Raw genomic sequence first — 25,151 nt, forward strand, 5'->3', positions numbered from 1 at the left:
CAGCTGCACCAAGGCCGATCAGCAAGCACTCCAGCGGGTGGTGAAGGAAGCTGGCAGAATTATTGGAACAAGTCTGCCAGAGATCAGTAATATCTTCCCCACTCGCTGTCTGAGGAGGGGTGCACAGTATCCTGCGGGACCAACATCACCCTGCGCGCCACCTTTTCCATCTGCTGCCCTCAGGGAGAAGGTACAGGTCAGAACATCCAGACTGGCCAACAGCCTGTATCCACAGGCTGTGAGGCTCCTGAACTCTCTGCCCCCCTCTCACGGACAATAACCATATCCAACTTCTTAATAGCAATGAACTGGTCTGCATTGGTGCATCATATCTTTATTCTCTTCCCCCTCCTGCCCCCCCCCCTCTTTCTTAAATAGATAACTATCATATCTGATATCATATCTCACAGTACAATAATATTGAATGGGTTGCATTGTTGTATTTTGTCATGTTTCTCAGGTCTTTGTCTGAATTTCTACGAACATTATTGCTAAGGATTGTCTTATTGCATTGGAGTCACACTGGGTTAAATATGTACACTTGGGTTTTAAGGGGTATTTATTATTTTCTTCTTTTTTTGGGGTTGTATGGAAGCCCCAAACGCAATTTCATTGTTCTTGACAATGACAATAAATAAATAAATACTAAATACTAAATACTAATACTAATATGTAGCAATTTTAACTAAGCATATGCCTTTACATTAGAGAAACTTTATTTTTGGTAGGAATAATGGCTGAGTCTTTCTCATCTTTCTTGCTGCTTTCCTGGAAGTAGTGCTTGATATGTCACTAAGAAATATATTAACTGAAACTTCAAGGCCTTCATCCTTAAATATATACTCGCTCTCATTTCAAAACAATTATCGATTACTATGATTATCCCTCTTGTAAATATTCCTCATACGTGCCAGGTCATAACATGAGGTATTCAGCCAAGGATGTGCTTGCCATCCCACAATCCCAGCTGATGAGAAAGGATGCCCAGGTCTTTTATGTTAGAGCACCTACTCTCTGGAACAACCTGAGGAGAACACATTGGCAAACTCATTATTTTGTTATTTTATCTGTATTTTTATAAGCAGGCTTTCTCAGTGTTTCCAGTTTTAGTTACTTTACATCTTTACATCTGTATCTTGTAAAGTTTAAAGCTATTAATTTTAATTTCATTATGTTTTTCATGGAATCTCTTTGTGCTGATAGTCCTCCCACAATGTTGCATATCTTTTATTATCTGTCATTATCACTCTAAGACTAAATGACTTTATGACTTTATCTCAATTCGTATTTCCCAGAAATGATGACTTTCCACTGGAAACAGGACGAGATGACGGTATCTCATGTTTTATACGCTATGCTAATGAAACAGCTCCACATTAGAAATATCTCTACTGCAAAAGAGAAAAATATCAACAAACTGACACTTCTAAGCTGTTTGTAACAATAACACTGAAGTGTTTTTGACTCGTGTCCCATATTTAGTGTGACTATGACAGATGAAAAATATTGTTTATGAACTGTGAGCTTAATATTTGTGTGTGATATGTAAATACTCCTTCCTCTTGACCTCAGTTTGATTGCAAATGTTTGCTGAAAACACAACACGTGGAGCTGCACGTGCAGCAGCTGCATGAAGTTGTCCTTGTGCAGGAGCTCATGCAGCATTTCTGGCAACACTTTATACAAATAGAATCAAGAGCCAAAAAGTAAATAACTTTTCAAGGAACTACTGTGCTGAAGTTGCTTCCTGCAGTACCTTTGATTTATTTAGTCAGACATACCTTGTGTAGAAAAATAGAAATTATACTTAAAGGATCTAATTGGCCAGCTGGGGATATGGTGGAAACGAGGAGTTGAGTCATTCGAGAGACTCAGAGTAGAGGTTAGCATTTGGATCTCCTTCTTTGCTTAGGCTGCTAGTCTGCCCTGGATAAGTGGCCCTGCCAGATAATCAGCTTTGGTCAGTCAAGTCTAAAGATTTTCAGGGTTTTTTATCTTTCCTGGGTGGGTGTCAGTGTGGCATGTGTACATTTATAAACTAATGACTATGATACCTTCAGTGATTCTGCCTCTGGTAGCTATTTCATCACTTCTGGGCCTGTTTGGATTGACAGCTGACATTTTTTTTCCTTTTTATAATTAGACAATGATGCACGTACCTGTGAGATTTACCACCAAACACTGATTGGGAAAGTATTTATTACTTGTATTACTTTTACCTTGATTATCATGAAGAACATTCAAAGCTCTTTTTTGGGATATTGGCTCCTTTTGTTCCCTTCGCTGTCAACACGATCCCACACTGCTTCAGTAATGCTTCTACTGCACAAACTGAGATCAGTTTGAAACCACTGCCAATCTGAAAGATTTATTGCATGGTGAATCAAAACCTGTGTTCATAATTCCATCAATTTGGAGAAAATCCCCAACGTCACTGGTTGATATGCAGCTCCAAACCACAGCACAGCCTTCACTGTATGTTATAGACGGCTGTAGACTCTCCATGTTGCCTCTCTCCTGACCTCTTCCGTACATACTGATGCTGATTCTGAACAAAATATTTCAAATTTATATTCATCACTTCATAAGACTGAAATGCTTTTCAGTCCAGTTCCTGTGTAACTTGGCGTACCTCTGCCTTTTATCTCTGTTACACTTCCTCATTAAGGGCTTCTTGACAGCCACCTTTCCACTGAGACCTTTTCTGTTGAGGCCTCGGCAAACAGTAGATGAATCAACCGAAGGGCCAGTTGCATGTCTTATCTGTTTCCTGTCTTAGGTCTTTACTGGAATCTTTTCTGTGTGATCTGCAGGCACCCTGCACACCATACAGAGATATGACAAGTTTTCATCTAATAGCTATTTGGAAATCAAAGGCAGGTTCAACAATGCTATTTTGTGTCTCTCAAACTGTGCTGACACTGCATCAGTGATCTGCCTCCTTAAAAATCAGACTTAATAAATAATTGATTTGTAAATGTTGCACAAAGTGGTGCCTCCTACTTCTTACCTGTGTTTAGCACAAATACCTCCTAAAATGTATTCGTAATCACCAGTTTTGTTTGTTTTGGGGGGGTTTTCTTCATAAATTTACATAGGTAGGATCTCCAACTGCAACCACAGTGAGTGGGATCAGTGTAATGGGTGTTTTGTGGGTACTTTGTCAACCCTGCAGGACAACATCACACTTCATAACAAACTAGCACATAAATGAAAAGGATGAAGGCTAACAGCTCACAGCTGGAAATATACAGAACATGTTGGAGACTGCCTCCTGGACACAGTAAAAAGACTTAAAGAGTCATAAACCCTTAAAACAATCTGTACCCACAGTATTATACAAAACAGCAAAGTGCGGTCTGAAAGAAACTACAACATGACTCAACAACAGGCATGATTTTTATTTTCTAAGCTAACAGAATATCTCCTTTATGTTGACCTTCATGCTGTTTACCAGGCATAAAATGATCCTGTAAGGGTTATGCCCAGACATATCGGTCCTTCCTGTCCAATGCAGAGACAAATGGGGTGCTGTGCTGCCTCAATATGGCGTGAGAGCAAGTTTGAAATGTAGCCCACTGTATCTACATGATGTATTTACTTTAACCTGGCTGTATACTTTAAGGCATCTGTACAGCAGAGCCACTGCTGACAGCAAGTGATGGCTAGCTGGCTCATCAGCACATCATTATAACAACAGGCTGACTGACTGTGGGGTGGCTGTCATGTTAGTGCTCCAGTATTTTATCCTGACCGGGTAAATTTATTGTTTGAACAAAGGATCTTAAATCATATCCAGGGTTAGAAGATTTAGTTACTGTTTATATGTCCCTGCTAGAATCATATTTGGTGTCATTAATCTTCATATTGAAGCATTTTCAAAGTTTAGAAAATTTCTCGTAGACTTAGCTCATTAATTTTTATTAGACTACTTCTCATATAATAATAACAATTTAAAGAATTGTAACAACTGCAGCCTGAGCTGTAGAAGACGTCACGGGAGTGAACAAATTCGTGCTCCCACACATTTTCCGTATGTCCCTGTCCAAGTGGAGACCGCAGAGTTCCTGCAGCTGTGTGGATAAAAGAGCTGAGTAGCTGCTAACTAAGGCCAGACTGAATAGCCTCTGTGAAGACCAGCCATCTCCCACAGTGGGGAGATGTCAGCTAAAAGGAATGAGGCAGGCCTGCAAACCAGGGAGGCCCTGCTGGTTCAGAAGAGACTACCAGTGCTATAACTCATCCAGGCCTGTTTTCAGCTGTGTGCTGTAACTTCTATACACAATAGGCCCATAGCTTCTTCTGAACTATAATATTAACTCTACAGGTCATTAATAAGTGACTGAAATTAAGCATTATAAGATTTAAATTTGAACGTCCTTTGTTCAAACTTGACAAATATGTGTTGAGCAATTTTTTTTAGGCAAATGTGATTCCAGTTTTTTTCTGTGGAGACATTAGAAAGAAGGGGAACTATATTTCCTTTTAGGTATCAAAAGCACTATAATTTTCATTTTTCACTAAGACATTGATCGCTCCCTGATACCTTAGATCATTATTTCAGATAGACATAACCAGTTTGATATCACCCATCTGTTTGTGGTTGTTTTTATGTTTCAAATATGAGCTAAAACAGTCTAAAAAGACTACTGGATCATTTATTTAGGATTTTTTTGTGCAATGAACACTGAAGCTGAAATGGGAGCCACCTGTCTCTCAAGTGTGGACATTTTCCTTAATTCTGCAGATTTGGACATTATACCATGACAGGCTACGGATGTGACTTGTATGTGGAGCACATACAGCATAAAACACGTGCTTATATCTTCCAGGTCAGAAAAATGAAGCCAATGTGGAAGTGTCTTAAACCTGAATTCTATCTGAAGATCATATGGTGATACCTGGTTGCAAATCTTGGTCATGCTATGGAGGATTATCTATGCTCTTTGGATAATGACTGGTCAGTCACAAACTGTTGAGCAAGAAGCTTCACAGCAATATCCCCAACCACTATTTTCTGCAGGCAAAAAGGGACTTTGTAAACCAGTGGGTGATGTCATGATAGCTACATCCATCTTTTACACTGTCCATGGTTTTGGAGCCAACTTTAAGTGGCTATTAGAGGAACTGCAGTTGCTGCCACTTCATATTGGTTTCATTTTTCAAAATATTTGGTTTGAATTTGTGGTGTTGCTTGATCAGCACTCTTGATCAGCAAAGACCTAAAGCAGGGAGGAAAAAAAGGCAAGTTTGATGAGCAGGCGACCAGTCTTTGAGTCTGACCCGTGGCCCTTTGCTGCATGGCTTCCTCTTTCTCCCCCGTTTTGTCTCAGTCTACACCATATATATCTAAAAAACTTAGGTGGTTACCTAGGTGGTTTTGTTTGTTACCTTTCCCCACAAAAATACAATGACAGTAATTAATATTTCAAATTTTAATAAACACATTAAGTGTCTTAGTTCAGAATCCTTAGAAACTTTAGCTAAACAATTCTTTCTTAATTCTTCATATTCTAAATATACAGCTTATGATGAAGAGGGAGTCGTCATCAAGTGACTGAAAGCTTCACTTTCACTTTTTTTGCCTTGAAAGTTTCTCTTTGCCTTACACAAGTTACTGCATCTGTATTTTTTTTTTTTTTGTAGATATAATATTGTATGAATAAGAAATCGCAAACGTTGTGTCTAAGCATCCTATCTGAACATTTTTTGGCATGGCCTGTGGAGTCTCCATGCTTCTGTTCTCTTTAAGATAAAGTGAATATCTGATTTTACACACAAATGTCTTTGGGGTTGCATTAGGAATTCGGTTGCATCCAACGTTAAAAAAAAAAGTGATATGTCAAACATGCGGAACTACGCACTGTGGAAAACCCCTGTGAATTCAGGAGCAGCTGGCTGTAGTTCACTTGTATGTATTTTAAAGCAGTGGTAGAAAGATGGTTTCGGAAAGTATGAGCTTTAGACAAATTAGGAAAAGGTAAGTGTTAAAGAAAACATCTGCACAGCTTGTCCTGATAAGCTTTTCAAATTAATTTACCTCCTCCAACTCAAAGATAAATAAAGGCTGTGATAAGGGGGGGCAAGCGGACATTACTTTGGTCCAGTAGGTTGTTTAAAAGTTGGAAGCTCCGCTGTGCCAAACAAGTATTTTAAACAGAAAACAGAGTCTTAGCACTGCAGCTGGCATGAATGTCATCGACACTCTGGAGAGGATTACAGTTTAGTACACTAACATAAACACCAATAGATTATGCCAACAGTCTTGGCATAAGTGCGTAACATGATATCAGAGTTCACACATTTACAGCTTAATTCTGGATGATATTTGTCATCTGGGACTTTGGCTGATGTTTTGGGACAATGTGTATTGCTTGTTCTCAAATCCGAAGAAGATTTATTAATGGAAAGAAAAATCACATTTCCACTGTCTTCTGGAGTTGGCAGGCTTTGCTATTAATATGACAATAATGCTGTGCAAATGTTTGGAATAATCCATGCTCGTGATTTTCAGAAAAATACATCAAAGAGAAGCAATGATATTCAGTGCTTTGTCACTGTTTGAATTATTAAGTTATTTATAGTAAAGCAATCATGGCAGCCGCAGCCTACGGTAATGACTTCATTTTAAATTTCTCAGAGGATGATGATATCTGCTGCTCAATTTTCTCCGTGGCTTTCAGAAATCTCTTTTTGTGGTTAATAAACCCCGAACATCTCAACTTTACAGCAGCGAGATCACTGAGGCATGCAGCAGTGACAATAGACATTCCTAATGCAGTCGGTGCATGTCATGTACTTCTTTGTCTGTTTTAATTGGCAGATATTTTCTTTCCCTTAATAACGAGAACTCAGTAAAACCATTAACGCAGGAAGCTAAACTGATCAAACATGAAAGTGAAGTGAAATCGGGTGATGTCGACTGCAACGGCAGATGTGTATTTCTCTGTAGTTTTATTGGAGTAGCTGTCATAAGTGACTATTTGAATTGAGACTTATTATTTGGTATGATTAGACGTGTTTTTATTAGTCATGCCATGACTCCTGGGACTGTGAGCTATTGGATGGATTGCCATGAAATTTTGTTCAGACATGTAGCTGCTAAGCATGCTATTCCTAAAGTCAGAGTAGTTTTGTAGCATTGTGAACATGATGGCATGCTGCGGTTTAGCTCAGCACACCGGGCTGGACTCTTAGGCTGTGTTTGGACCTGTTCGCTTGTGATCTTCACATTGGGCTTAATAGAGAACAAGTGCAGACAGCTGGTGAGACATTTTGGGCACTACATGGATGCCATTTTTATAGCAGCAACCGGAGAACATATGCACCACACGTGCTATTATGTGCTACTATTTTTAGACAGTAAGAATAAATACAGTACATACATCTAAGCACACATAAGTATATTTACATTTACTTGGGCTGAAACATCTTGTTAGTGGACCCAAGTGCAGGATGTAGAGGCAGGTTAAACAAGAAAAAGTGATCAATTATTGACTGATAATGGAATCCACGAAGTAAACAAAGAGGCATGAGAGGTAGACACACGGAGAACAAACAGCTAATCTGACAACTGATAAGGGACAAGACCACACACAAACTTATAAACACACACACAGACACACACACGGGGACCGGGTTTTAGGGGCCTTCGGTAAGTACAATCAAACACAGGGCAGAAAGGGACAGGAAACAGACACCAGTGGAAACAATTATGGAATCAGAGGGACGAGAAACACCGAAACCTTAATCACAGCACGGAGACAAAGAAAAGTGGGAAGCACTACTTGATTCATTCAGAGCACTTTGTTTCACTTCAATAAGCACTTCGGGGTTTGGTATCTTGCCCAAGAGTTAGTTGGCATGCCAGGACTCAAACCACCAACCTTCCAATGAGGAGATGACATGCGCTACCTGCTGAGCAACATCTACCCTGTCGTAAATGAAGGAGAGATGTAGTATCAAGGAAAATATGAACACGAAAACCACAAGAAAGAATAATGATTAAGTTAAGATAGCCAACAAAACCCAACAAAAACCATGTCAGCCATCAAAGTAGTAAATATTAAAAGAAGATGATCATTTTTGGGTTGCTAAGCAGTTGCCAGGCGATCTAATTATGTGTGATGTCGTGTAATATAATTTTTGTACATAACAATATATGGGATGCTGACAGTTAATTTCTTTTGACAGTGTAACAAATGCTACATACATGTGCATATGTATCCACTGTTTTATGAAATTCATTTTTTCTTGTAGTCTCCTGTAGCTCAGCCCGAGGATCGATACTGTGTATCACTGTGATCTGACTTAATAATACTGCTTTGATGAAAAGGGATTGATTAGTAATTTCATCATAACTGCAACAACGGCAGTGATGACTGACTGGTCACCGATCTCAGTAAGCCTATCAGACCCTGAGGTTGATTAAGCACCAGCTCCACACAGACAAACACAGCTGGTATCAATGACCCATGTCATTAATCCTTCAACTACGCTAATGTCTGGGCCTGCAGATCCTCTAATCTGTGAGGAGCAGAAGCTCATTAGAGCTATTACAATGAGACAACAAAGGGAGGTGATCTCCATCCAGCCTGTCAGTTTAGTGTCAGTTAAAGCTGCTCTCAGCAGATGTTGTGGCAAGCCTCAGGAGTGACCTAAAAGAGGTTAGTAATGCCTTCAGAGCCATATTAGTTCATGTTTATGTGAGCTTTGACACCTCTGGTCTGCTTACTGTCTGCACATGGCCGGTAGAGAATCCAGTGGCCACATGAGGACGGATCTTTTATAGAGGCTTGTCACTCTTGTCATCAGTGTTAATAATAATAATAATAATAATAATAATAATAATAATAATAATAATAATAATAATAATAATAAATACAGGATGCAATATTAAACAGTGTTTTTATGTCTTTAGATGCTTAATTTTAGAGCTGCAAACCAACAGCATTTACCTTTTCCTGCAGTTCATCTGCTGTTACAAGCACCTAACTGCAATTATTTCACCTTAGAAATTCCCAAGTCATTCGTCTGATATTAGCCATGAATGAACCAGCTGTTGTCATGAAATAAATTGATGGCAGATGGAGCTTATTAAACGTTTCCTGCAAATGTCACTGGGCTGCAAGAGTTATAGCGGATCATAAAACTAATGAGGTCATCAAAGAGTAAGCTTCCCTATGTCACTATGTTTACGAGTTACTGACAGTTTGTTGATTATAAATCCGGGAAACCCCCTCTGGAAAAAAACCTTACAATCCGATGTCTAGATAAACAGATACGGCTCAGCAGAATATTAGACTTTAACTTGGTAACAGAGCATAAACACTGAAACTGGCAACAACCTGAATCACAAAGAGTATAAAATGTTCTAGATTATTTTGTTCCGTAAGGAGGCCTTAAACAAGAAGACTTCCTAACATCGCAGCTAAAATAGATAAAAAAAAACAAGACTTTGGAAGACCAAAAGATGAGACCACGGACATCTCCAGCCCACAGAGCCACGGGATGCTCAGAGTCAGTGTCAGCCTGAGCTGTTTATTGCACTATTTCAGTGTTTGCTGTTTATTATTCCACTTGTAGGCTCACAGTATCTCAATTTCAACATTTTATAGCCTCTATAGACCACAGTCTGTCAGACTCGGCCCCCACCGGTCCAGCACCATCACACTCAGCACCGGGTCTCCACAAGGATGTGTTTTGAGTCCCCTCCTGTTTACGCTCTACACATCCGACTGCTCCCCTACCCATCTCTCAAACACCATCATAAAGTTCGCGGATGACACCACAGTGGTTGGACTCATCTCAAGGGGGGATGAGTCGGACTACAGAGATGAGGTCAACAGACTGACTGAGTGGTGTTCAGTTAACAACCTCCAACTGAACACCACGAAAACTAAAGAACTTATCTTGGACTTCAGGAAGGGCAGAGCAGACCCGGCCCCACTTTACATTCACGGGAGCTGTGTGGAGAGGGTACACTCCATGAGGTTTCTGGGCGTGCAGATATCTGATGACCTCTCCTGGACTGCAAATACTACAGCGGTGGTTAAAAAGGCCCAGCAGCGTCTCCACTTTCTGAGAGTGCTCAGGAGGAACAACCTGGAGGAGAGGCTGCTGGTGACATTTTACAGAGCCACCATAGAGAGCATCCTAATGTACGGCATAACAACATGGTATGCAGGGTGCTCAGCTGCAGACAGGAAAGTACTGCAGAGGGTCATCAACACAGCCCAGAAGATCACTGGCTGCTCTCTGCCCAGCCAGGAGGTCACTGCAAACTCTCGGTACCTCAGCAGAGCTGGCAATATCATCAAGGACCACTCTCACCCCAGCAACCAACTGTTTGAACTATTACCGTCAGGCCGACGGTACAGGTCACATAAAACCAGGACAAACAGATTCAGGGATAGCTTCTTTCCCAGAGCTATCACCGTAGTAAATAAGCACAAAAACAATTGAACCTATCCCATACCGTCACTGTCATTATATTATGCTGCTATTCATACTGTCATTATATTAATGCTGCTATCCTGTATATATTGTACATACTATTGTTTGAGTACTTACGATTGTTTTTTTTGTACTTTTTATATTTTACATTTATATTTATTATTGAAACTTGCACCAAGGGAGTGGCACTCCAATTTCGTTGTACTCTGTACAATGACAATAAAGGCTATTCTATTCTCTCAATCATCTCACAAACCACTACTAAACGTGTTACATTGTTTTGTTTAGTTTTTTGTCTCAGTGAATCAGAGAATTTTTTGATAAGAATGTTTAGAATAGATACAAAGTGATAGAGGGCTTTAAATGTTGAGTGCAATAATTCTGGAATAGTTGAATCTATTTTTGGTGTTTTTTCAACTTCTATTAAACTTAGGGATTTGTGTGAGGTGTAAATATACATGTGGGGCTTTGTCAGGTCAACAGACTAAGTCTGTTCTTGGTTGGTCTATACTTTGAAATTATAGTGTCCTTATTAGCAAAGGTATCCAGCATAAACTATATTCCAAAAGTGGAACAAGGCAATTAGAAAGAACCACTAATGAGGACTGCTCATTAATCTTAGTCAGTGGTGAATCAGACCCTGACTGTAGGGGTTCAGGCTGAACTTTACTGGTAGCGTGACTGGCCTGAGTTTAAGGCTAGCTAGTAAAATCAGGAAAATGCTGCTCTTCGACTGCACTGCATAACTGCATAAAGAAAAAGTACTTAATTAATCATGGCATTATTTTGACACACTGTAGTCCACTTTCAGTTTTAAATTGTGACTCCTTAACCATTTATTTGCTTTGTTGTTCATTTTACGATATGATCCAATTTAATGCTAATGGTAGTTTTATCTTTACAGTTTCCAAGTTAAGACTTATGAACTGATTCCTTTTAGGTAAGACAGAGGAATCAGTTCATAAGACAGCGATTACATCGCTGTCTTAAGGTGGGACAGGAAACATTTTGCTTCTCTTTATGCCAGTTTCATTGTTTAGATTATAGAGAACTGGACCGAGCAGCGTGTCAGTATGAATGTTCAGTCTTTGGTGACTTCTTAAAGCAGGAAAAAAACATGTCATTTGAAGAAGAGATAATAATACATAAAAAAAACTCCCATCCAGTCATATCTTGTAATGCTATAGGAGAAATAAAGGAACCATAAATTTAATGAGCTAAAGCCAGATAGTAATTGTTAATATTATCTTTATAATTAACTCTTCGGCTGATAATACTAAAGAAAGTTAGATGTGTGTTTTGTCGGAGGCCACACACAAAGGACACAATGATAATATGTTATTGTCACACAGCAAATGTGGTACTTAAGGACTGACGGCTTTTGTTAATCAGAAGAGCTCATAAAAATGTAAAAACCCACCAATGCCAAAACAAAACTTATTTAATCTTATGAGTTGAACCGAGAAGCTGAAGCTTGTATAGTTTTGGCTTTTTTGAATAAAGAAATGATAGCATTAATCAAAATCACACCAGATTATTGTTCTGTCATGGAACCAGTGTTTTTATGTACTTCAGCAAGTAATCACAGGATGCTTTCTGTGCATGTAAGCTGCTGTTCATTTGTTTTTTTAACCTTAATTTTAAGCTGAATTCTGAACATTTACTTAAAGCTCAGAGCATGTTCTTAGTGTCGTCTATACTATAATTTGACCAAAGTGATGATGTTGTGAGTTGTTATGGCCGTGCATAATTTAAAGCTGTGTAGGTGTGGCTGTTGTGGTGACAGTTCTCTTGTCCGTCAGTTGGTTAGTCCAGACTGAAAAACCTTTGGAAGCACTGCAATAAACAGCTGTGGTTGGACCTCAGTGGGTGATTTAGTGACTGTGGTCCCTGACCTTTCTCTTTGAGCCACCATGAGATTCCCATTTGTGGTTCTGAGAGAACAAATATGAAGTTTGTTACTGATAAATCATAATTGTTACTGTGAGGACAAATTCATTTGATGATCTCTTGGCTTATTTTTAACTGATTTAGGTTAAGCTAGTAAAAAGAAGCCAAATATGCTTTGAGTAAGCAACTGTTAACATGATAACCTGAAGTGATGAACTTTATGTGCCTGCTAAACATTAGCATCCTTGCATTGTTATTACGAGCATTATTGTTATTACGTGTTGGCCTGCTGACATTAACATTAAGTCAAAGCACAGCTGGTCCTAAGTACAGCCTCACAGAGCTGCTGTGTTGGCGTCTTGGAAGTCGGAGACATGGTTGTTTAACTGTTTTGATCCATTGGTGGCAGACATTCTTCAGTTGCAATCATAACGGACATTTGTTTATAGTTTCCGTAGCAGCGGCTACCAAACGTTAAATGGTTTGTGCCTGATCCAAATGAGCCGTATTGCAGTGTGTAGAACATGTGAAACACATGTGCAGTCTTAAATTAAAGGGGACCACAGTGTCAACTATTTACTTCATTCCACAGACATTTTGTCCATCTGCACGGTTCCCCTTCAGACCAAATCCCTGGGGCCTTTTTATGCTTGGGAGAAGATTTAATTTTATGAATGCTGATAGATTTATTGAGTTTCTCCTCAGGCTGTGAGTGGACTCTCTTCAGCATATATTTAAACTTCCTGTTGAACATGTAAATATTTCCTTGCATCACAGGATCTTGAAGTCCAGACATGTCTTCTTGTTCCTTGTCAGACTGTCCTGCAATGAAAAGTGACAAATCTACTTTGTGCCATTGTAATAATCCGGGTTTATGGTTTTAGTCCATTAACTGAACCCTCTGAGGTTCCCTTTTCTTCTCAGCAACAAAGCCAGACCTACCTTTATCGACTGGATTTTGTTTTGTTTTGCTTGGAGAATGCAGATGTCTGTTTCAAATCACATTTAACATTTTGTTCAGAAATGTAAACACCATATGGAGCTGTAATAGTATTGCACTGTTGTAAGAAAAGCAAAAAAAAGCCTCACAAATCAACAATTCATTTATACACGAAAAAGCAGCAATGTTGAGTTGCAATGAAAAAAATAATTTATCCAAATGTTATTGTACATCAATATGAGTCTAGTATCTCATTTAAACACAGTAACAAAGAAGATGAGGTGAACCTGGATCAACAGACTCTAACATCCTTCATATTTTTTAAATATAATTTATATAAAATTTATCTGCAAAATTTAGATTTTTCATTTTTTTATTTGTAGGATATTTAACTTGCACAGTAAAACATCTTGAGGTGACTCTATGACTCAAAGATGACTTTGGGGACTGAATTGTGGGTAAAATTGAGGCTGCAATGCTTCAAACCTTCAAACTCATTTGCTACCCGTTGAATATCTGACTGCTGGTCTGGGATTGGCAGACACTCGGCTTTAACACAACTCTCAGTTATTAATGACTAGCTTCTTGCTAGCATGCAGAGACTCACAAAGAACTGGTATCCTATGAGCAGACAGAAAGTGTTTTTCCTTTCTTCCCCTTTTTTGAATCCCGTGCCGTCTGGCAGGTTTGCAATCAGAATTGCGATCTGAATGCACGGTGGTGCCAAACACATTTTGCTTTCACAAGAACTCCTGCATAGAATCTCTACAGGCTCCTCTTGTTCTTGGGACTCTTTACTATGTTTATTTATTCCTTTCTTTTTGTGTTACTTCAGCTATTGCATTATATGTGAAATAGTATGACAATGTCTATGTCAAGACAGGCAAGAGACAAAAACAAAAGAAGGAAAAAAGGTAGCAGACAGTGATGTTAATCTCCACTGCTCAGATATTGAGCCTCCATCAACCATTTACTTCCTTGGCTGTAGCTCAGGCGGTGGAGCAGGTCATTTACTGATCGGAAGGTTTGTGGTTTGATCCTGGCTCCTCCAGTCTGCATGCCAAGTACCCTTGGGCATGGTACTAACCCTAAGTTGCTCTCTGATGCATCCATCTGTGTATGAATGTTAGAAATCTTAGAAGAAAGTGCTTGTGTGATTGGGTGAATGTGACACGTAGTATAGAGTGCTTTGAGTACTCTGGGAGAGTAGAAAGAGCTACATAAGAATCAGTCCATTTATCATTCATCCACACAAACTGTTTTGTGTTTTTTTTTTAAATTCTCAATTAACACAAACGATATAACCTGTAACATGGAGAACATGACACTTCTCAAATATGCAGACGACACTGTCTTTGTGGTGATTCTGACAGTTTTGCATGTTCTCATGAAAACAGTGCTTTCATTGTTATAGTGTGCTACGTCCCTGTAAAGGAGTCTTCATGTTCATTCACCTAGTTTAAGTGTGTCTTCTTACAGGAAAATAGAGTCTTTCACTCTATTAATTGAGCCTATATGATGGATGTGAATAAAATATCGTAGCAAAGCACTCAACACCTGTGAGATGCCTCTTTATTTGCGCCGCAATGTGTTTCCTACAGCACAGGCTTTGCCAGTGAGTACTTATCACTCACTGTGTTTACTGGACAAGTGGAAAATGATTGCACTGGCTATTTCAGATATTGTTTGGAAATCGCCTTTTCATTGTGGGAATGCAAAACTGTGATTGTGGCTAAAATTTTAAATGAATTGTGCAGCCTACGGATACGTCTTTCTGAAACTCAGAATGAAACATAAAAAGAAATTCTATAATGGGTGCTACTGAGTGAAGACATTAGGAAAGTGTTTACAAAAGTCAAGCCTAAGTACCATTTTCTTATACACTTTGTAGGATTTAAAAGATGCGTGATCTTGACTGTGCACAGATATATTTCAAAGCTCACTGACCTCAAGTGCTGCTTAGTGTTGTGTAGACCAGCGGTCCCCAAGCTTTTTTGCGCCACGGACTGGTTTATGTCCGACAATATTTTCTGGCCTTTAAAGTGTCGCAGATAAATACAACAAAATAAAACCAGTACTAGTACCCAAAAAAAAGAAGATTTATACATAACACAGGGGGAAAATCCAGGGAAACCGAGTAAATGAAAAATGATTTTTTTTTTTTTAAATGATACAAATCATAAAAAACATAAATTTCACACCCGTGCCTCAACTCTCACAGCCCGTTACCAAACGACTCATGGACTGGTACGGGTTCGTATTTAGGCATATAGTGAAACAATGATGCTGCCAAAGCATAACTGTTTGATAGAAAGTCAAAGAATCTCCAATCTCAATAGTGGAGGTGTTTAGAGTCGGAATAACAGCAGTAGCAATAATCACTGAGATACAATATTTTGTTTTGGACTGACATGACTAATGTATCAGTGAGCTATCCCTACAGCCATGCTGCTAATAAAACCTTTAAATAATTTAGTCTTTGTATGATGTAACCCATTTCTGTCATGTCTTCACAGAATGTGTCCAAGTAGAAACTCAGAACATTATCATTCAAAGGTTCCACTCACAACAGACTGCAAACTGTATATCTTAACAGTCCCACGGACTCACTTAAAAGATTTAAGCCGATTCTTCCCTTATCCTCATCTAATCATATTAAGATTAAACTGTGGAAGCTGCTTCCATATGCTGGCACATTGCTTTTTCTCTCCCTGGGCTTCAGTTATTTAGTCTTTATATAGTTTATATTATATTTATATATTTATAGTCTTGCAGTTATTGCATTCCTGTCTGTGGTGACTGCAAGATACAAGATGAATTCCATTAACACATGTTTGTTTCTCACCTATTCAGTTAAATGTGTTAAATGAATGACTTCATATGAAATATATGTGTATGGTAGCAAAACACTTCCTTTAAGAGATTTCCTCCACTGTTTCATTTTGACTTTTATCCATCACCTTTATTATATAATTGGATAGATACCGAAAGTATTTAATCAGAAATCATGTATTTTGTTGATTTTTCTCATCTTTGGTTTAATACTCTAACAGAGCTGGAGAAAGACTTGTATTTCAAGGAGGATTAGAGTGAAGCATGGAAATAAGTGGAGACTGACGATGGAGGGGTAACATGAAATGACAGTTTGAGCATGCTGAGCAAAGATTGGGATTTATTTTTGCAGCCTTAATGATGTATGAGAAAATCATAAATCATTATTGCAAAGTGAGTCTAGTTGAAAGCTACTGTCTGTCTGCTGTCTACGGTCTTCCTTCACTTTCTTCTTATTGCCTGGCTTTCCCCTCTAATTTCCCTACACAACCACAAGCACCGCTCACTCTGTCATGACTCCCGGCTACAGTGGCATCTCATTTAAAGGAAGCAGACCAGCCCTTGTATCCATCAGTTACAGCAGAGGGAGGGAAGACGGGGCTGTGAAGGGAGGGAGAAAACGACTATTTAAGGGCTCGGGTTTAAAGCAATGGGAGTCTGACCTAAACACTCCTCACACTTTAAAAGACATTTCCTCCCACTCTTTCTCTCTCACTCTCTCTCGCTCTCTCTCTCTCTCTTTCTCACTCCCTGTCTCCCGCTTTTCACTTACTCCCTCTTTCAGCTGAACCCCAGCCTGAGCTGTGAACTGTGAGGGAGGATAAAGAGCTGGACTGACAGAGCTGCCACCTTGCTGGAGAGGCTGTATGACGGAGCAGTGACACAACAGAGCGAAGCATCATCTTTTTTCTTGGCTTCACTAAATTTGTGAAGACCCGGAGGAGCACCTCATGTTACCCGTGGGGGCTTGTGACAAAAAAAACAGGTAAGAAGATCTATTTATGAATTTCTCTGAGTAAACAATTATTTGAAAGGTCAGTTTTCTCATTTCCTTTTGTTTTTAAGTGAAAGTAGTCAACTTGCACGAGTGACGCATACTACAGAACCAAAAGGCACAATTATTATTTATTGGAAGTGCATTCTTGGTGTATACTGCAACTTCTTCCTCTGTCAGACTCACACAGCAGCCAGTGCTGGGAGCAGCGGTGATGACTGACTGCTGTGGGAGTGAACATGTGGAAGAGTTATCCCAGGCTTTGATCGCCTCCGTAGAATGGCCAGCGCACTATGTGCCAAAAAGAGACCCTTGCAAAAAATGTTGTCAGGTTGTAGATCAGTACTGGGAGAAAATATAAAAATAACAGCTGTGTGTGTGTGTGTGAGTGTGTGTTTCTGCACGGGGCCAAAAAAATGCACAAATATCCCTGTGTCTGGTGAGGTTTGCAGCCTGATGATTCATCATATTACTCTGGGCAATGCAGTTCAGACTTCATCGTGCATCATTTTTCCACCACTGAGATTAAATGAAAGGAAAAATAGGCGATGCTAGTGACGTTGCCAGCATGGGTAAAGAGAAATCAAAAAATTACATCCTTCAACCACTCAGTCCATTAGCTATGCTTAATTGAAATTTAAGTCAAAGTCAGTGGTTTTAACTTCTGTTTCATCCTTTGTGTGGTTTGAATCACCAGTTCCAGTCCACATTCAGCAGAAAGGAATATTTCAGCTGAATGAGATTATAATCATTCAGTTCCTCTGATGTGCAGTTTTATCCCCCTCACCCACGCTACTTCAGCTCATACCTAGAAGGCACATTGTTTCCCATCATATACAGCTATAGCTATTTAGGAGAGTATTTTTTTGTATTTTCTCTGCTATGTGCCGTGTGTCCTGCGATGATTGTGTGCAGCCGAGTGAGAAAGGTGTCCGTGTCAAAGGGACAGCTGGTTTAATAGCCGGAGCTCCCAGAGGGCTCATACGACACTGTTTCCCTCTACATGACTTTGACACACAGAGTCAGGGGTCATAACTCATGCCTCTTTAGTTTATGTAAATTATATTTTGGTTCCTGTTTCTTTTTCTGTCTTTCTTTGTCAAGTTTCAGGATTCATTCGAGCAGCTGAAGGTTAGCTAGAGCAGTGAACTGGGTTTAATGAAAGTCTTTCCTTCTTTTAGGTTAAAAGTCAACAAGTTAATTTATACAACACATCAATAAATCTATGTTTTCTATCACATAACTGCAGGCTCTGTTTCAGGCCTGTGACTGTGTCAGAGTGTGAGACTTTAACACTGTAAATCTCCCACACTGTCTAAAATCAGGTATGTTGCTAATAAGCGGGACCGACACAGATGGTTGTTTCTGTTCGTGCCTGTTCATGGAGGAAATATCTGCTGGTAACATGCACAACAGTAAAATGCCCACGCTTCACTCACTCACAGCAGATTAACTAATTTAAAATGACACATTTAGACACTTGCATAGTATTTCCTCCATTTATTAACATATATAACAAAGCACATATCTGCATTTAAGAGCATGCAAAATCAAAAAAATTACTTTTTAAAAAATGTTTATTTTTGCAGAGACAGAGTAACTGCTACTGAAATTGCTGAAAGTCTGCATTCTAGTCAGGCTCACCTGCAGACACAGTGAAACTGCTTTTTGGTCCCACAGGATAATATCTGCCATGCTGCAGTGGGAAACTTTGTAATCTGCTAATGAGGTGCTGCTATTTCTCTTACTGTATCAGCCATCTTAGATCAATGTAAATAGCTGACCTGACTGGATACCTCCCTGGACTTTTTAGGGGGAGTTTACAATGTTTAAAACGATAACAATAATATTTATATTTATAACAAGGTGCAATAATAATTAATGTGCAATAATAACAGTGTGCAATACACATACACTTATTCTTCTTTTTTATACTAAGTTAATATACTGTGTTGTGTTGTTTGTTACGTTGTGATGTGTCATATCGTGTCGTGTTGTGTTATATGTAGTGCCGACGTAGGACAGTTTTTCCAATTTCATTGTACTACTGTACTATGTATGACTGTGCAATGACAATAAAGAGTTATCTTATCTTATCTTATCTTATCTCTTACATTAACTACTCTAATTACCTTTCCTGAGATGATTTCCAGCTGTTTCTGATGCTGTCGAGAATCGGGCTTTGTACTTTGTAATGTATGGAAAAAATAGAAATGTTAATATATCACAGATGAACAACTGGATGCACTCGTTTCTTGTTGACCACTGACTGAATCCTGACACAAAGCTGTCAACCACAAATGTTTTCCATATGGACTGTGTCCAGACTTGCTACACATACAATCTGTTAATGGTTGCTTGTGTTTAGCATTAAATCTGCATGCAGTAGCACTTTTGGCTCGCCAAATGTTGAGCTATTATATGGACATAAGACGAGAACCTCATTGCCTTTATTTCAGTTTGACTAGGCAAAACAGATGTGATCAGCCCAGGGCCAACATTCCCAGTTTCTCTTTTCCACGTGGGAAAGTTCCCTTTTAGCTGCCAGCATGGGGAAAGGATACTAAAGCTACGGGAACTGGATTATAGCTTAGTGAACAGGTTATATTTATTTCAATTTTCTCTCTAAATTGTCTTCCCATGTCCCATAGTCAAAGGAGATGTCCTTGGTCAACCCCAGGGCTTCTCTGAATGATGTGTTCTTGGCGTTGTACTGTAAGCACTACCGTTCTCAGTAGTTTAACAAAAACATCAGGTCACACTTATATAAACAAAGTTTCCGCTGGTTTTGAAAAGTTACAAAAAAGAAAAAATGTGCTGGCAGTTATCTTTTTAAAAAGCCTTTGAAGTTATTTCAAGTCTGAAATTTAAAATGTAAAATTTAAGTTAGTGTTAATGTGCACATAATTTACAATTACTGATATATGAGTGACATGTCAGAGCCTTTTGCACTTTCACAGCTGCCTCATGCAGCTTGCTGCACGTTTTCTGCAATCCTTCCTGGCTAAAAAACTATTTACTATTAGTGCAGTAGAATTTTTTAGAACCATTCCTTCAGTACAAGTAACAATAAAACACAATGAAAACACCTCACAACATGTAAAACTCTATTAGTGGAAAACGGTACATATTTTTAAAAATAAAATACTTTGCAGAAAATTGTGTTTTTTTAGCAATGTTATATGGATTAATAAATATATATAATAACTGCTTTAGAAGCTTTAGGTTGAGCTTATGTTAATAATTTATATTTTGTTTAATCAGCAATCAAAAGGATCCTGGGAGGATCATGTATTTGTAAATAAACACCTGCTAATGAGCTCAAACACAGATTTACAGCTTGATTTTGAAAAAAGTATATTAAAAAAAAAATTTAATGTAAAAAGAAACAAATAAACAGGTTGTTCAAAATTAATTAACAATTAACAATTATTTTAATTAATTTAATTAATAATTGAGAATATTAATGAAAAATAAAGGTGGTGTATGAGGAACACTGTTCGTTAAACTTTTCTCATAGATGCTAATTTTAAAATGCTAGTGGAGCAAAAACAAGGCGTTTCTTGTTAACGTGCTGATGGAGTTATTAAAAACATTTTCACACTGTATTCTAACTCTTCTATATATTATATATACATATTGGCCAAGCAGTCACTAAGTCATTTCTAATGCTACTTCTATTACCGCATAACCCACTGATGCTAGCTGATCTCAGAGCTTATCTACTATGCTCCCATCAATCTCCCATTAGAGACAGATGGAGGACTATGAACGCACATCAACCAGAAAAAGGTGTTATTTCCCAACTTGACAAGCTCAAGCGATTGATAATGGAAAGAAGACCTTTGCAAAAACTGAGGTGCACTACAGATTCCTGTGGAATTGGACACAAGCGGAGTTAATCCTGCTTCCAGAGACTATTGCCAACTATAGCTATATGATGGATGAATGCAAACAGGCCAGAAGCTTTAACGACAGAATGTTGTTTGAGATGAAAGGAGAAGGATCACTTTAACTTTGACATTTTAATTGATGTCTGTTTTTAGATCTCGCTACACAAGCACTGCGTGCCTTGCTTGCACCTCTTATTTTAAGAATGTTTTTTCTGCTCTGTGCAACATGGAAAAGTGCACCCAGTTAGAAGAAATGAATCAAAACAATTTATTAATTCAACTAATTAACTTCAATTAGTCTTACAATGAAAAAGGGTTACCAGCCAGTATTTTCTTAAAAATATGTTGAATTCCTCTGCTTATTATTTCAAAAAGTCCATATTGTACAGTTATGTTAGTGACAGTGAGCTACCTGTGGGCATTATCAAGAAGATTTTTTTTTTTTTTTGCCAGACTGACTGTAAATTACAAGTGATATGTGTTGTAAAGGTTTCAAGAAGTAGATCACAAACACATTGTAAGACCAAGAGTTCAGATTTACAACCTTAATCGTAACCTACCTTTATCCTGCCGCTCACCAGATGTGTGAGAGCCTCGTGAAACTTAAGCTGGGATTTTATATGGGCGTTTAAACAGGTAAGATGAAGAACAGTGAAAATGCTGGCAGGGGGTGTGGGACAGAAGCCAGGTCAGGTCAAAGGTGGTCATGATAAAGGAAAGGAAAGAGGACCGATGAAAAAGCCCTACCTTCAAACCTATATCTCTGAAGTAGCAACATTTTTACAGCCTTTGTATTGCGTGCGACCATTGCGATTTAAAGATAGCCATGCTGCCTGTCATCTAAGTATAACAATAAAAAACAAGGGAAACATTCAGCTATCACTGCAAAAGTTTTCAAATTGTTTTCACTGTTTCAAAAAGTCCTTGACGAAAGCCAACAACTCTTGATTCCTTTACCAGCTTATTCTATTTTATTGGTTCTTCCCAAATATAAAATCTTTGTGCTTCCTCACAGGAAGGTTCAGCACAACCTGTAGAGAGTCCATCATATTTTAAAAGAAATATATTCATATTTTACTCTCAAAGTTAACACGCACATTAACAGTGCTTGATGTGCAATAACAAGGAACTATAATTTTTCTGAGCTCAGATGACATCTTGAGTCAAGGTAATCCGGTGGTTATATATTTTACTGTTACCCACCTTTAGATTTTTCTACAAAATTGTGAGGCAGATTTTGTTCTCGGTATAGGTCTCAATATTTTTTTTGTGTGTGTTACTGCAAGTAGTTTTATGTATATCTAGGCTTTCTTGTGTTGCTTTAAGAGGATGAGGATCAGCCACAGGTGTTTTGATTTTGTGTCTCAGAGGATAAAATACTTCTTGGTCATAAATATATGAATGTGCAGTCATGGCAACCCTGAGATCCAGCAAAAGCTCAGCTGAAGCTTTTCTGAAGATACTTTCCGTTATGCGATAGCTGATCATTGTGTCAATAAACAGTTTCCAGAAACTCTCGGGAGAACATAAATCCAGGTGCACCACATGTCTTTTTAAGTCCATAACTGCATTTTTGGAAGTAATTTTTCACTGGTTTGCATGTGCAGGTTTGCTACCAATGAAAGAGTCTGGACAAAATCCTCCTGTGCTGCCAGAAATGCAGCTTCTTTATAGAGGTATTGTTTGCTGCCTCCCAGGTGTGCCAGCAGACAAGCGTGTGAACCTGAGGGCCTATCTGGATGACTTGATTTGCTGGCTATTTGTGGATGCAATGATTATTGACTGATGAGTGAAGGAATTTAAAATCTAAAGCCTGCAAATGCAGTTAAGCAACAATAACACAGCTTTGAACTATCATAAAACTCCACGAAGGAAGAATTTTTTCCAGTAATGAGGAAGAGTCGGCCACTGTGGGCTATTATTGATTTTCAGTATCTCGTGTGAACTTAGATCATTTGGAAACTCATCACTGAGTAATCCAAGAGGGCTTTCCCACGCTGAGGAAGAAGCTTGTCATTTTACTCCCATAAATTATAGTGCTGTTGGTGTCCAGATACCTAATTTTATGTGGACACTAGAGAATTGGGATTATAATTTTTTGAGTAAAACAGCAGATTTTTTACATTTACACAAACACCGTGAAGCAAGTTGATTTACCAGGACACCTGCGGATTATTTGATAATAGGGGTTTTTTTTAAAGCAGGGCTTTAATAAAATATTATGCAAACTATGTACAAGATTATCAAAAATGATCAAAAACTACATTTATTGGATATTTATTTTTGACTGTTTAACACCAGCAAAGCAAAAACGATGAAAAAACTGTCACGGAGGAGCAGGGAGGACTCGGCGCAGACTGAAATCTCAGAAAAACAGGTTTATTTACACACTCCAGGTGCACTATATACAGGTGAAGGAGAAGGGGGCCAGGGTTCCCAGGGGTGCAGAGCGGGGTCGGGAAAAGCGTCCAGAGTCTCCAAACCAAACACGAGAAATCTGCATACAGAGAACAAGGGTTAGCACGGAACTTTCACGGACAGAGCTCAAAACTGGCTGAGGCTAAAGTAGCACTGACGAGCGTTATTCAATAGTCCAGCGGCGAGGTGCTCTCAGTCACTGCCTTAAGTAGCGGGAGCAAACAAGGTGAGGAGCCACAGGTGATTGCCTACAGGTGGTGGAGGCCGGGAGCTCACAATGAGCTCCGCCCAGGCAGCGAGCAGAGAGAGAGGAGAGAGAGAAAAGACAAAACATAACATGTAGCCACACAGGGCCAGCCGAGCAGGCACGGGGACCATGACAAAAACAGTCCAAAAAATAACTGCGTCATATCCTAAATGTTCATGTTGCACTGATTTCCATCTCTCAAGCTTCTGTCTTTCTCTAAACAAGACAAAACTAGTCACATGTAGTCAACTTACACCAAATCACCAAACCCTATTCGCATGTACAGTTGATAGTTATGAAAGACAGGCATTATGAAAAACTGTTTTAAAAGACTTTGTGAGGCATTGAATGTTGTGGATGGCTTTCAATTCGTTAACATTTCATCTCAATTGCTGGTTTGTTGTAATTAGAGCAGGTATAACACGGTTCTTCAGATGTTTTCTCATATATTTATTAATTGTGCTACAAAGCATTAAATACTAAATTGCTGTAACAATGTATCTGTCTGTCTTTCCAGAACATTCACCGTTAACCAGGATTGAGCTTTTGTCTGAGGTTTGCACGGATATTTATTTCACTAATAAAGCGCTACACATCTAACATGGGTACACAAGGCCTTCTGGGCTGCGTTCTCCTAATCACTTGCCTCACCTTATCAAATGCTGGGCTTGTGAAAAAAATCCTACGGCATCGACGACAGACTTTGGCATCCCCTGAAGATCAAAACATAACCCTCCCGAGAGCAGATCATCCTTTGGTTTTCAACCACGTCTATAACATTAATGTTCCTGGAAGTTCCTTGTGCTCAGTGGACCTAGACACTACAGAAAGTACGCACCTTCATCCCAAAGATGCACCAGTCTCCTCAGGCCATCACATGACCGAGTACACGCTCGACGGGGAGAACCAGATTGTCTTCACTCACCGCATCAACATACCTCGGCAGGCCTGCGGTTGCACCGACCACTTGCCCGGTCTAAAAGCCCTCATGAGCCGGCTTGAGATGCTTGAGGGAGAAGTTTCAGCTTTGAGGGATCAGTGCCACAGTGAAGGGGCCTGCTGCAGTGCTCAGGTCAAAGGTAGGTCTAATTTTTCCATCACGCTGTGTCAGTCACATTTGCCCGTTAGAGCCAGCAAAGTAAAACAATCCTTTATTTATCAGACCCTGCAATGAAAAGTGCTTTGTAACCCCACAAGTCTCGTTCATGAGTCACATCTGTTCCCTTCATCTGCTGAGAGTTCTTTGGAATTTAACGTGGGGGTGTAATTTTAGCTGTACAGTAGAGGACACCAGCTCATCTATTAACTTTGCATGTTTTTTTGTTATTTTTTGGATCAGTAAGGGATTACATAAAGTTTTGTCAGTACCAATGAAAGCAAGAAAACAGTAGCTGCTAAAATAAGCCGGAATAGTTTGGCATTTTAGGAAATACACATTCGCTTATGCATCTGTTGGCTCTTCATAGCATACAGAAAAGTCTT

At 39.0% G+C, this 25,151-nt stretch overlaps 1 protein-coding gene across 1 annotated transcript in view; it reads left to right on the top strand.

The window, feature by feature from the left end:
* Window positions 1–24,222: 24,222 nt before the first annotated feature.
* The window catches only part of LOC308392040 (tenascin-like), a 28,625-nt gene continuing 27,696 nt past the window's right edge, over window positions 24,223–25,151 (top strand). Inside the window, exon 1 of the mRNA XM_080874888.1 lies at window positions 24,223–24,748. Coding sequence (XP_080731014.1) covers window positions 24,271–24,748 — 478 coding nt within the window. The 5' untranslated portion in view covers window positions 24,223–24,270. The remainder of the gene's footprint in view (window positions 24,749–25,151) is intronic.

This window comes from Rhamphochromis sp. 'chilingali' (genome assembly GCF_963969265.1).
Source record: "Rhamphochromis sp. 'chilingali' genome assembly, chromosome: 2".
Classification (NCBI taxonomy): domain Eukaryota; kingdom Metazoa; phylum Chordata; class Actinopteri; order Cichliformes; family Cichlidae; genus Rhamphochromis; species Rhamphochromis sp. 'chilingali'.